The 13264-nt window shown below is 46.7% G+C and overlaps 1 protein-coding gene across 4 annotated transcripts in view; it reads left to right on the top strand.

The window, feature by feature from the left end:
- Positions 1-13264, top strand: part of NAV1 (neuron navigator 1) — a 257134-nt gene that overhangs the window by 210672 nt on the left and 33198 nt on the right. For all 4 annotated transcript variants that reach the window (XM_039227484.1, XM_039227485.1, XM_039227486.1 and 1 more), the window contains 6 exons: positions 7426-7564; positions 8006-8303; positions 9437-10130; positions 10510-10953; positions 11554-11586; positions 12300-12448. In XM_039227484.1, the coding sequence (XP_039083415.1) occupies positions 7426-7564; positions 8006-8303; positions 9437-10130; positions 10510-10953; positions 11554-11586; positions 12300-12448 (1757 nt within the window). The remainder of the gene's footprint in view (positions 1-7425; positions 7565-8005; positions 8304-9436; positions 10131-10509; positions 10954-11553; positions 11587-12299; positions 12449-13264) is intronic.

Genomic DNA, 13264 nt, shown 5'->3' on the forward strand with positions numbered 1-13264 from the left:
CGTCGGGCTCTGTGCTGACAGCTAGCTCGGAGCCTGGAGCCTGTTTCAGGTTCTCTGTCTCCCTCTCTCTCTGACCCTCCCTGCTCACGCTGTCTCTCTCTCTCTCTCTCCCTCGGAAATAAATAAAAACATTTTTTAAAATTTAAAAAAAAATATCCCTTGACAGGAAACATTTTCATCATCTTGTTTATATTTGACTTAATCTCTCTTATGTTGATTCTGACTTCTTTCCTCTTCTGTTCCAAACGTAGATGAAAATGGTAAATAAGGTGTTATTGCTCCTCTAATAACTTTCTCAGATTGAAAACGTATATACCGTGTAAAGTAAACGGATTAAATGTAGAAGACAACATTTCTCTTTTATATCAGTTGCCTGTTGATGATGGTTGTTTGTATTTATCAGTCAATTGGACCATAAACAAATATTATCTTCTCTGCATTCCTGTGTTTCTAGTACAGTTAGACCTAGCTTGTTGCTATCCAGCCCTCTTTTCCCCACCTGAGATCTATGTGAGGATCAAATTTAAAGAGAAATAGAAAGGAGATAGCAAAACCCAGCTTAGAGAGAGCAGAGAGAGATGATTTGTGCCAAACAACAGAAGCAATACCCCTCCTCTTTGTTTATTGTTTTGGTGCCATATTTGAGCTGCTCATCTTTCTCCACCTTATCAGGAGTGACCAGGGATTACTCTGTTACTCTGTAGTATGTCTGGCTCATTAGCTGATAGAGTCTGCAAACTCTTCTAAAGACTTTCTGTTCTTAAACCTAAGGGAGTCACATTTCAGGAGGGACATTCAGCCTCTTTTCTCCCAAGGTCTTGATTCTTCAAAAAAAAGTCATCTGGCTTTTCCTGACTTGGTGATGGAACTCCAAAGCTAATGTCTCCTCTCCTCACTCTACTTAAAGTCTACCCATCAGAACGTGTAATTCAAAAGAGCAAGCTCTGTTAGGTGTCATTTAGGGGTGTTTTGCTGGTAGCACATTTCACAACTACCACAAGAGTAAAATGATAATAAAGGGCTTGGGGTTTCTTTTCTTTTCTTTTTTTTTTTCTTTTCTTATTAATACATTATTTGTTTGTTTTCCTTCTGTGAAACCCGGGGCCACCCCCAGGTTGTCTGGGGAAGTATTGGAAAAAGAATATACAGGGCGGATAAGATATGGGAGGTGGAGACGGCCCCTTCGCATGGCAGAGAGGGTGAGAAAGGCCACCATCAGGCGAAAGAGCCCCTTGGCCTCCAAGAGGGCAAAGCCCACAATGGCGTAAGAGAAGAGCTTTGGCTTCAGAGAGGGATTCAATGATGAGGCTCCCAAACACAGTCCCAATTCCAGCTCCAGAGCCAGCCACCCCTACCATGGCAGCCCCAGCCCCTGTGAACTTGGCTGTTGCGTCGATGTCCCTTGAAATGGCGCTGGTCCGAAAGCCGCAGCTGGGAATAAGTGAGGTCAGGGGACATGGGGCTGCCAAGCTGCCGACGCTTTCCTCTGTCAGTGTCTCCGGTGGATTTAGCACCACTGCAGACAGTGGTCCGCTCACCACTCACCACCCGAGCAGTGCTCCGAGAGGTGCTCTGGACCAGGAAGGAGGCAGAGAGAAACTTTGCACAGGCAGGCATACATTTTCTGGGGAGGAGGGGCTGTGGAAGGAGAGCTGCTCCCAGTTCAGAGAAGACAGAGAGGGGCAGCGAGGGGGGTTCTTTTTTCTTTAAGTCTTAACACCAAAAGTACAAAAAATAGGAAAAGGAAGAAATAATAGCCACAAAATTTGGGGAAGCTGGACGTGAGAAAGGCAGGTGTGCATGAACTTACCCGACTTAAAGCTGAGCCCTAAGCCAGTAGTTGAAAAAGCGGCACAGCACCTGTTTGCACCCCAGAACGCTCTCAAAGCTTGGTAATTGGTGAACATCAAGTACCTTTAGTAGGCGAAGAGATGAAACTAAAAACAGGAGGGTCGGTTTAAGTTTTGTATAAGAAACACTTAGACTCTGAGATCCTCTCTGCTACTTCCAGAAAGGCAGTTGTCCTTCCCCTCCAGGCAGGAGTTTGGAAGATTCATTTCTAGGAAATCTGACCAGCTCGAGAGAAAAAACTTACATGAATAAGTCCGATCACATCTCCCTTTACAGAAAGCAGAACTGACAAATCCTATCTATGTACACAAAGCTTCCAAATAACTGTTTTAATTTAAAAAAATTTTTTTAGGGGCACCTGGGTGGCTCGGCCAGTTAAACGTCCGACTTCGGCTCAAGTCATGATCTCATGGTTCGTGGGTTCGAGCCCTGCGTCAGGCTGTATGCTGACAGCTAGCTCAGAGCCTGGAGGCTGTTTCAGATTCTCTGTCTCCCTCTCTCTGTGACCCTCTCCTACTCATGCTGTCCCTCTTTCTCTCTCTCTCAGAAATAAATAAATATTTAAAAATTTTTAAAAAATAAATAAGTAATTTTTTTAAGTTTATTTATTTATATGGGGAGGGAGAGAGAGAGAGAGAGAACACAAGCGGGGAGGAGCAGAGAGAAAGAGAGAATCCCAAGCAGGCTCCATGCCATCAGCAAAGAACCTGATATGGGGCTCAAACTCTGGAACTGTGAAATCATGACCTGAGCGGAGATCAAGAGTGGAGTTTAACCGACTGCACCACCCAGGCGCACCAGTTTTTTTAATTAAAAAAAAAAAAGTTTATTTATTTTGAGAGAGAGCACATGTGTGTGCTTGTGAGTGGGGAAGGGGCAGAGAGAGAAAGAGAGAAATCCCAAGCAGGCTCCCATGCTGCCAACATGGAGCCATATGGAGGATTCAATCCCATGAACCATGAGATCATGATCTGAGCCAAAATCAAGAGTTGGACACTTAACCAACTGAGCCACCCAGGCGCCCCCCCCATCCCCACCAAATTATTAATAATGAGTGTTCCGTTTTTACCTATAAGCAAACAGCCAAGGATCATCTGACAACTAAGAAGGGTCTGTAACCTGAAAGTCCCACCAATACAAACAGAAAGAAGCTACTTGGAACCAGAAACTATACAGAGATTATAAATCTGCTCTTCCTAATAAATTGGTGAATGAGTATCTTTGAGAGCTAAAACAAGTGATTGCATCCTTGAAAGAAAGAATGATATACTATTTTTAAAGTATTCTCAAGATTTTAAATATGATAGCAGAAATGAACATTTTAATGAAGGAAACTGAAGACAAAATTGAGACCAAAAAGTAGAGTTAAAAAATAAAATATAGGGGCGCCTGGGTGGCTTAGTCGGTTAAGCGTCCGACTTTTGCTCAGGTCATGATCTCGCGGTTCGTGGGTTCGAGCCCCGCGTCGGGCTCTGTGCTGACTGCCAGCCCAGAGCCTGAAGCCTGTTTCAGTCTGTGAGTCCCTCTCTCTGACCCTCCCCTGCTCACGCTGTCTCTCTCTCTCTCTCTCCTAGAAATAAATAAAACATTAAAAAAATAAATAAATAAATAAAAAAATAAAATATAGTGCCGGAAAATAAGAAAGAAAAAATCAGAGTATCAGCCTCAAAACATATCATCTGAATAATAGACATTCTAGAAGAGAGAACTAAAAATGGAGAGGAGAAAGTCCTCAAAGATTCATGAAAGTTTCTGGATTATAAGGGCCCAGTAAGGTATCTAACTCAATGGATAAAAATGAGCCCACACCAAGGCGTGTCATTACTGATATTTTAGAATACCAGGGAAGGTACTAAAACTTCCCAGAAAGAAATAGGTCACATTTTAAGGACAAGGAATTAAAATGGCAGTAATAGAGGCCAGACAATGGAGCAGTGCCTTTAAATCCTGAGATTACTTTCAGTTTAGTATTCTATGGCTGGCCAAAATTTCACATGTAAAAATAGAATAAAGATATTTTATACTGTGTCAGATCTTACCAAGTTTGCTTCTCAACCATCTACTGAAACCTACTAGAAGAGGTATTTTGCTAAAACAAGAAACTAAACCAACTAGAGAAAGACTGAGGTTCTAGCTTAACAGCCTTGTAAAGACGGTATCTGGGTAGCTCAGTCAGCTAAGCCACCAACTTTCGCTCAGGTCATGATCTCAAGGTTCTTGAGTTCGAGCCCCGTGTCTGGCTCTGTGCTGACAGCTCAGAGCTTGGAGCTTACTTTGGATTTTGTGTCTCCCTCTCTCTCTGCCATTCCCCGACCTGTGCTTGGTCTTTCTCTCAAAGATACACATTTTAAAAATTTAATAAAAAGAATTTTTAAAAAGAACCTCGTAAAGAGAACCAGGATGATGAAGGGTGGTCCCCTAATGTCGGCTATTCAGCAGATCCAGAGAGCAAGCAGCTAGAAGACAGAAGCATAGGGATATTCTTTTTTTTTTTATGTTTATTTATTTTGAAAGAGAGAGACCATAAGCAGAGGAGGGGCAGAGAAAAAGAGAATCCCAAGAGGGCACCACACTGCTAGCATAGAGCCCAATGTGGGGCTCGATCCCATGAACCTTGATATCATGACCTGATCTGAAGTCAGACACTTAACCCACTGAGCCACCCACGTGCCTGGTATAGGGATGGTCTTGAGAGAAGCACAAAAAACTGTTCACGATGGTTACTTTATTATTTTTTTAAATGTCTTATTTACTTCTGAGAGAGAGAGAGACAGCGTGAACAGGGGAGGGTCAGAGAGAGAGGGAGACAGAATCTGAAACAGGCTCCAGGCTCCGAGCTAGCTGTCAGCAAAGAGCCCAACGCAGGGCTTGAACCCACGAACCGCGAGATCATGACCTGAGCCGAAGTCGGACACCCAACCAACTGAGCCACCCAGGCACCCCAACAGTGGTTACTTTAAAAATAAAAGGGAGGGGTGCCTGGATGGCTCAGTTAGTTAAGCATTCAACTCTTGATTTCAGCTCAGGTCATGATCTCACTGTTCATGAGTTCAAGCCCTGCATCCAGCTCTGTGCTGACATCACAGAGCCTGCTTGGGAATCTCCCTCTCTCCTGCCTCTCCCCCACTCACACTGTCTCTCTCTCAAAATAAATAAACTTTAAAAAAAAAAAAAAGGAGGGACGCCTGGGTGGCTCAGTCAGTTAAGCGTCTGACTTTGGCTCAGGTCATGATTTCGGGGTTCGTGGGTTCGAGCCCCACGTTGGGCTCTGTGCTGACAGCTCAGAGCCTGGAGCCTGTTTCAGATTCTGTCTCCCTCTCTCTCTGACCCTCCCCTGCTCACACTGTCTCTCCCTCTCTCAGAAATAAATAAAACATTTAAAAAAAAAAAAAAAGGAAAGGAGTGTGAGTTGGGAGGAATGTCTTCGGGCAAGGAGGACTTGAATCCTCTCTGAGAAGATACACTTCCCTTCTTTATTTTTAGTATTAGGCTTTCCATAAATGTAGGGCAAAGGAAGGGTTTCTTTTAGACTAGTGGACCGTAGCAGCCCTACTCTTTTTTGCAAGAGCCCTTCCATAAGAATTTTCTCCACTCCAAGACCTTCTTTACCAATAATTAATTTCAGATGCAAGGTTTCAGTACCACAGGCTTCCTCTGTCTTTGACCCAGGAGAACATGCAGTGAATAGTTTGTTTGTTTGCTTGCCAGAGATCTTATCTTGACTCAGAAGAGCTGATAGGATCAGAAAGCCAGAATTGATCTTTCCTCCTCAGTATTCTTTCTCTATGAAATGGGGGCTGTGATATCTTAGCCCAAGATAAACGTGGGATTAATATATGTCATAAGTGGAGAAAAAAAGAGGTTGCTTGTTTTAATAATGGCTACATTTCATAGTAATAAAACTGAAGTCACTCTGTAGTGTGTTCTAATCCCCATTCTTTCTTTGCTCTTTCTCAATGTATTTGGATTAATCACTACAGAGCAACCAAGCCAAATGTCCAAACCACCCACTTTCCTATTCCCAGCAAATAAATTAGAGGGAGGCCAGCTGAAATCTGGGCCAAGAACTTAGATGACTTGTACGTCTGATTTTTTTTTCCACGATCTGAAACTCAAACTAAGGAAAAAGGGAAAAATTTTCCAGATACCAGCTAATTCACAAAAACACATCTTCAGTCTCTTAGTCCACACATCTTCAGTCTCTTAGTCCTTTACACACGCAAAGCTGATAAACAAACCTGTGAACACAAATGCAAGGATTTAGAGAATGATCCCTACAGGCACAAACAGATGCTCTCCTATTGCAGTCTTCCTGAATCCATGTTTAATTTTTGGCTTTAAAACTTGAGTGAAATCAGAAGGACTTTTTAGGATCCAGAAGGAAGAGGTGAAAGGCTTAGAAAACAGGACCTTTGAAGAAAGGTTGTAGGAGACAGATTTTGAACTCAGAAAATAATGTGTGATCAAGAAGAAACTTGGGGAGGGGGGGTTGCCTGGGTGGCTCATTCCGTTGAGCGCCCAGTTCTTGGTTTCAGCTCAGGTCATGATCTCACAGTTTCATGAGTTCCAGCCTTGCATGGGGCTCTGTGCTGGCAGCGCGGAGCCTGCTTGGGATTCTCTCTCTCCTTATCTCTCTGCTCTTTCCCTACTCATGCTGTCTCTGTTTCTCTCAAAATAATAAACAAAAAAAAAAAGAAGCTTGGGAATAGCAAATAAGGAGACAACGAAAGGAAGTTGGTATCAATGGTAGAGGAAGCTATTTAGTTTACAGGGGAAGAATTTACTTTCTAACTGCAGAAGTTGTTACACACAAAAATGAACAGCCAAGGGGATATTGTAGAATCCAAGCTCCAAAGAGATAAAGCCTATATTAATTTCACTTAGTATATGGACTAGGGTTCTATAGAGAAAGACAAGCAGATATACAGAGGTTCAGCAACAGTCTCTCTCAGCTGCCACAAATCCGATATTCCGAGCAATTGGCAGAAGGATGAAACCATTCAGCACAAATTTCGGTGCTTCTGCTTGGCCACAGCACCTTAAGTGCAGTTCATTTATCAGCAGAGTGGTACATGCTGCTTAGAAGCAAAACCCGATCCCAAGATTGGGAAACTGTATAAGCAGAGGAGCGATGAGAAATGATAGGTCTAAGGGGTCCTCGAAAAGATAAATCTTTTTCTGGCCCTTGTTACCAGGTATGGAAACATTTAGAAAAGAGAGGGAAAATACCTGGAGAACACTTCCAGAAATGAACAGAGATATGGTCATTATAAGAATGAAAGACATTGATAGGGAGAGGAGATTGGTTTGTATAATTCATCTGTGTCTTTACAGTATACCTTTCTGTTACGGAGATATAGCATCTTCCTTTGCCAGATAAAGACAGAGTGCCTTCCTAAGAGAACATCGCCAAAGTATACTTCAAGTTACTGGCAAACCCAGGACTAACCTCAGGCTTTCTACTCTTGGCCAGTCTCTATACTGGAATACAGCCATTTCTTCCATCAATATGAAAAGTGTATTCGTTGCCTTGGCTTCTGTTTTAACTGCTCACCTTGGTCTCCTGTCCTGCAGCTGGGATGAAAGCAGCTCCATCAGCAGTGGGCTCAGTGATGCCTCGGACAACCTCAGCTCAGAAGAGTTCAATGCCAGCTCCTCCCTCAACTCTCTCCCAACTACTCCCACTGCTTCTCGCAGGAACTCTACAATAGTGGTACGTGTGCTTATCGACACCTGGGCCGCTATCTCGAGATGAACCACAGGGCAGACGGCAATGCCTGGGTACACATTCGCACATACACTCACCCACTCCATGGGATTGGGTCCGAGTCCTCTCAGAGCTGTCCAAAGGAAACCTGAGGCTACCAAGCAGTCACCTAAGATATGACCTGTGGTCTTAGCACCTGTGTTAGTGCCGATGCCTCCGTGGAGGGATACGTTTAAGAGCTTTTCCAACCAGAGAAGAAAAAGAATCCCTGAGACACATAGGATGTCTTTTCTCTGGAGCACGAGAGATGTAGGTCAAAACCCTGGGTTGACAATACTGTGGAAAGAGCAGGGCTGCCCAGTGACCAAAATAACCACCCGCCCCCGACCTCCTCTTTTCCACCCGCAAGTGAGTGTCTCACTCGGCTTTTTCTGTTCTCTTCTTCAGCTCCGCACAGACTCAGAGAAGCGCTCGCTGGCAGAAAGTGGGCTGAGCTGGTTTAGTGAATCAGAGGAGAAGGCCCCCAAAAAGCTGGAGTACGACAGTGGCAGCCTGAAGATGGAACCTGGGACTTCTAAGTGGCGGAGGGAGCGGCCCGAAAGCTGTGATGATTCATCCAAGGTTGGAGAGCTGAAAAAGCCTGTCAGCCTGGGACACCCTGGTTCCCTGAAGAAAGGCAAGACCCCACCAGTGGCTGTCACTTCCCCCATCACTCACACAGCCCAGAGTGCCCTCAAAGTTGCAGGTGAGCCTGGAATAAAGGAAGGGACGAGGGCAAAGCCCTCTTTCTTTGGTTGCTCCTCTTCTTAAGGTCATTAACCCACAGGATGGTAGCGGACATTTACAGAGTGCTTTGATGTATATTATCTGGTCTTCACAACAGTCCTGTGAGTTAGGGAAGATGGGTATTACTATTTCCATTTTATGAATACAGAAATAAAAACAAAAAGGGGTTCAGGGCAGAGCCAAAATCATACAGCTAATAAGAGGGAGAGGTGGAAGGATGTTCTGTTCAGAGACTAGTTCGACCTGCCTTCAGATACTTTGCATTGGTTTTTTTTCTTTCCTCTCCCAAGATATTTGGCTGGTGTACTTCTTTGCAAAGTATTTGCTTGGCATCCCAGTGAGGTCCCAAGAAAACAACAAATCAGAATTGTATTGCTCCCAAATTTGGCCCCTTGGGTAACTTTTCGCCTTTATTGACATTTCCCTCCAGCCTTACTTACCAGGAGGTAGGGCCATTCTCTCGTCTGTTTGCAGCCCCCTCATTTTTTTTGTCCTTTCTTGACCAGATGTTAGATGTGCTTGTTTCTTAACCTCTGTGGTGGCCTCTGCCATTTTAACCAAAATGGAATATCCTACTCTAATGGGAGTGGGTTTCATTTTTAAGTTTATTTATTTTGAGAAAGAGAGCAGGCACACTCATATGAACACGCAGAGGAGGGGTAGAGAGAAGGGGAGAGAAAGAATACCAAGCAGATTCCATACCGTCAGCACAAAGCCCAACACGAGGCTTGATCCCAAGAACCGTGAAACCATGATCTGAGCCGAAATCAAGAGTCAGCTTAACCGACTGAGGCACCCAGGCACCCCCTGGCATACCCTACTCTAGAAGCAAAAGATAACAAAAAGCAAACCAAACAAACAAACAGAAAAACCCGAGGCCACTCCTACGCAGTCTCCTTCCTCTGGCAAGAAACGTCATCAGCTTACATAGTACCTTACATCACAGCTCACCTGTGTTGAGGTCTCTAAAATCCTATAGTACGTTGACAATGTGTCTTTTTCCCATGGAGGGAAAGAAAAGGATTTGCCAGGATATTGCCTTGCTATTGGTCAGTTTCAGCCACTCTTACCTCATCTCCTGCCCCGTTACAGGCAAACCGGAAGGCAAAGCTACGGACAAGGGAAAACTTGCTGTGAAGAACACTGGGCTACAGCGCTCCTCTTCTGACGCCGGCCGGGATCGCCTGAGTGATGCTAAGAAGCCTCCTTCGGGCATTGCTCGCCCCTCCACTTCGGGATCTTTTGGCTACAAGAAGCCTCCTCCTGCCACGGGCACCGCCACTGTCATGCAGACTGGTGGTTCAGCCACTCTCAGTAAGATCCAGAAGTCCTCAGGAATCCCTGTCAAGCCCGTGAATGGACGCAAGACTAGCCTAGATGTGTCCAACAGTGCAGAGCCTGGATTCCTGGCTCCTGGCGCCCGTTCCAACATCCAGTACCGAAGCCTGCCCCGGCCAGCCAAGTCCAGTTCTATGAGCGTGACCGGTGGGCGGGGCGGACCTCGCCCTGTTAGCAGCAGCATTGACCCTAGCCTCCTTAGCACCAAGCAGGGGGGCCTTACACCCTCCAGACTGAAGGAGCCTTCCAAGGTGGCCAGTGGGCGGACCACTCCAGCCCCTGTCAATCAGACAGATCGGGAAAAGGAGAAGGCCAAAGCCAAGGCAGTGGCCTTGGACTCGGACAATATCTCCCTGAAGAGTATTGGCTCCCCAGAGAGTACTCCTAAGAACCAAGCCAGCCACCCCCCAGCCACCAAGATGGCAGAGCTGCCACCAACCCCTCTCAGGTACCTGGACTGGGCAGCTTCTCCTTTGCCTCTCCGCTCGCTCTTTAACATATCCCTGTACTCCTTAGACTAAGTGAGGCATGGCCTACCCACTGTCTCCCCTGGACCTTTGCATGGCTCTTTCCCCTCCACTCCCTTGTGTGCCAAGTTCCTTCTCCCTCTTTCAAAACTCACCTCCTTTATAGTATTCCCTGATCAACCCTTAGCCTATCTTCAGCGCTTGTATGAGTAGTTTTTCTGTGTTTACTTACACGTATCTTTCTATGTAAATCCATTTGTGTGTTTCCCACGTGCATGTGCTATCCCCCTCATTCAGACCGCCTCCTTCTTCTGGAAGTCTGTTATTCTAAATACTTTATTTAATTTTTACTTCCCTCAGGGCCACAGCTAAGAGCTTTGTCAAGCCACCCTCACTAGCCAACCTAGACAAGGTCAACTCCAACAGTCTGGACCTGCCATCATCGAGTGATGCCCACGCTTCGAAGGTCCCAGATCTGCATCCTGCGAGCTCGGCAACCGGGAGCCCTCTCCCTTCTTGCTTCACCCCTAGTCCAGCACCCATTCTCAATATTAACTCAGCCAGCTTCTCCCAGGGCCTGGAGCTAATGAGTGGTTTCAGTGTCCCCAAAGAGACCCGCATGTACTCTAAACTCTCAGGCCTGCACAGGAGCATGGAGTCCCTCCAGATGCCAATGAGCCTGCCCAGTGCCTTCCCCAGCAGCACCCCTGTTCCCACCCCTCCAGCCCCCCCTGCTGCACCCCCAGAGGAAGAGACAGAAGAGTTGACCTGGAGCGGCAGCCCCAGAACTGGGCAATTGGACAGGTAGGTGGGTAGAGAGAGATACAGCTGAACCTGGGTCTGTCCCTGTATCTCTGGGTTATTTCACCATTAGCAACAATGCCCGGTATTTCATTGCCACTTTGTGACTTTGAAAATTTTTTCAAGTACATTAAGGAACCTCATTTGCTTCGCAACAACTCCAGGAGATAAGTAGGAGTTTTAAATTACTATGCTCTTAAGTTATTATTATTATCACTGGGAGCATTGTATGCTGGGGACACTAGTGCACAGACATTAAATGACTTTTCCAAGCTTTCCTAAGTAGTTTAAGCTGTCATCCAAAGCTTTTACTTTTTAGGCCAGACCAATGTCTATTATATCACACCCTAACTTGATATTTTAGGGGAGCTAACCATATCCTGATCCCTAAGTGGAAAAAAACACTCAATATTTCAAGTGACTTTCTCAAGTTGTAAGCCCAGAGGCAGAATACAGCTGCCTTCTTAATTTGTTTATAGAGATAAAGGGGTTCACAGTTTGATGGCCTGTGTTAGGTATCGCATCCTGCAAACCTGTGGTCCTAAATTCTAGTTTCTGAGATGGACCCACATGCTTCTCTCTCTCTTTTTTTTTTCTGCACAGTAATCAGCGGGATCGGAACAAGAAAGGGCTCAGGTAACCCTCAAGTGTGTTTTTCCTCCCCTGTATCTGCGGAGCCTGGTCTTTATGAAAAACTGTAACTTAACCCATCCTGAGTCCCGGTTGTGAATTTAGTGGCCCTTCTAGCTGATTTCTTTGTATGTGGTGCCGGTGCCTATGCCTCCCAGTGCCCTACCCAAGCTCGGTACTACGTGGGAGTCAGCTTTATAGCCAGAGTTCTTTTTTGGTGACAGAGGGGAAGCAGGTTGGCACATGGGAATCCTACATCTACCTGTCCCAGCCTGTGTGATCCTGATCCTGACTAAACTTCCTCTTTGTAATTTTTCTCCCTCAAAGTTGGTGGGAGGACAGGCCGGCTCTGGGGTCACTGTGATGGGGGAGAGCAGGACACCCCAGTCCTCCACCAATACTGCAGCCCTGAGTTCTTCAGCTAGGTGCCTCCTGCTCTGGAAAGCTCTGTCCTGAGCTCCAGGGAAAAGGCTCTTATGCCCCCTCCATCATGTCAGTCCTCACCTCAGGGTGTCCCATAGAGATACCTGCTGGTCCCTAGAACTCTTTTAAGGGTGTGGGAGGAGAGGTCGAGTCAGCACAGCTCTTGTTCCCTCACTCAGGCAGCTCTGTCTGCTCGCCCTTTTCCTTGTCCTGCGTCCAGAACCTCCACACCAGCTAACCCTCTGACACCGCTCTGCGGTTGCCCAGACTGTGTTCTTCTGCTATGCGTCCTACAGGTACCAGCTTCAGTCCCAGGAGGAGACCAAGGAGAGGCGACACTCCCACACCATTGGTGGGCTGCCCGAATCCGACGACCAGTCAGAGCTGCCTTCCCCCCCTGCACTCTCCATGTCCTTGAGTGCAAAGGGCCAGCTTACCAACATAGGTCAGTGTTTCTGGTCACTCACTGTGGCATGGGATGAAGCAGGGGTCACCCTGCAGTGCGAGGCAAGGCAGCTGGACTTTAGGGATCGTCTCGTATTTGACCCCCACTGTACTGGGTTGCTTCGTGGTGCCTCAGTTTATCTATCCATCCAAAAGCAGACTGAAGGCAAAGTGCTCCAAGATCCTAAACTGAAAAGTTGCCCCTGGGCACAAGCTGTAGGGGCCTTTATAGCATCAGAGAGTCTGAATGATGGCGTGGAAAAGCCATAAACCAAGGCCGGGAGATCAAACTAGTGCAAGGAGCGGGAAGTCATCGCCAGAAAGGAACACCCACGCTCAGGGCGGCAACACTAAAACGCTGGGCTGGCCGAGAGGAAGGAAGGGACAGTTGATTGTTAACGATGGAATCTGCCTCCAAACCCAGAAAAGTGCAGGCTCCCCGGCTGCTGCTGCGGCTGAACCAGGACCGGCCTAGCCCTGAAGGCAGAGCTGGTGGAGACGTGTCCTGGCTACACCCTTTCTAAAGCCTAAGGAGAAAAGAAAGCGAGGCAGGAAGGAAGAGACTGCTGATTCAGAGGCAGGGAGGGAAAGGAGCCCCAGGTGGAGGCCTGGCCCCGGCACAGCCCTGCCTCTGGGAAGCAGCGTCCCGTGATTGGCTCAGTGGGAACCCCTTTAGAACGAGCCTGGGACAGGCCTGTCGTTTGCTCTTTCTAGATCCGCCTCCTCCTCTCTCAGCTGAGTGAAGGAAAGCAGGAAGGGCAAAAGAGGACCTGGAACATGCCTGTGGGACGGCTGCGGGCAGTTTGAGGGAGAACTA

The sequence above is a fragment of the Hyaena hyaena genome, unplaced genomic scaffold (genome assembly GCF_003009895.1).
Source record: "Hyaena hyaena isolate Hyena2069 unplaced genomic scaffold, ASM300989v1 scaffold_28, whole genome shotgun sequence".
Lineage (NCBI taxonomy): Eukaryota > Metazoa > Chordata > Mammalia > Carnivora > Hyaenidae > Hyaena > Hyaena hyaena.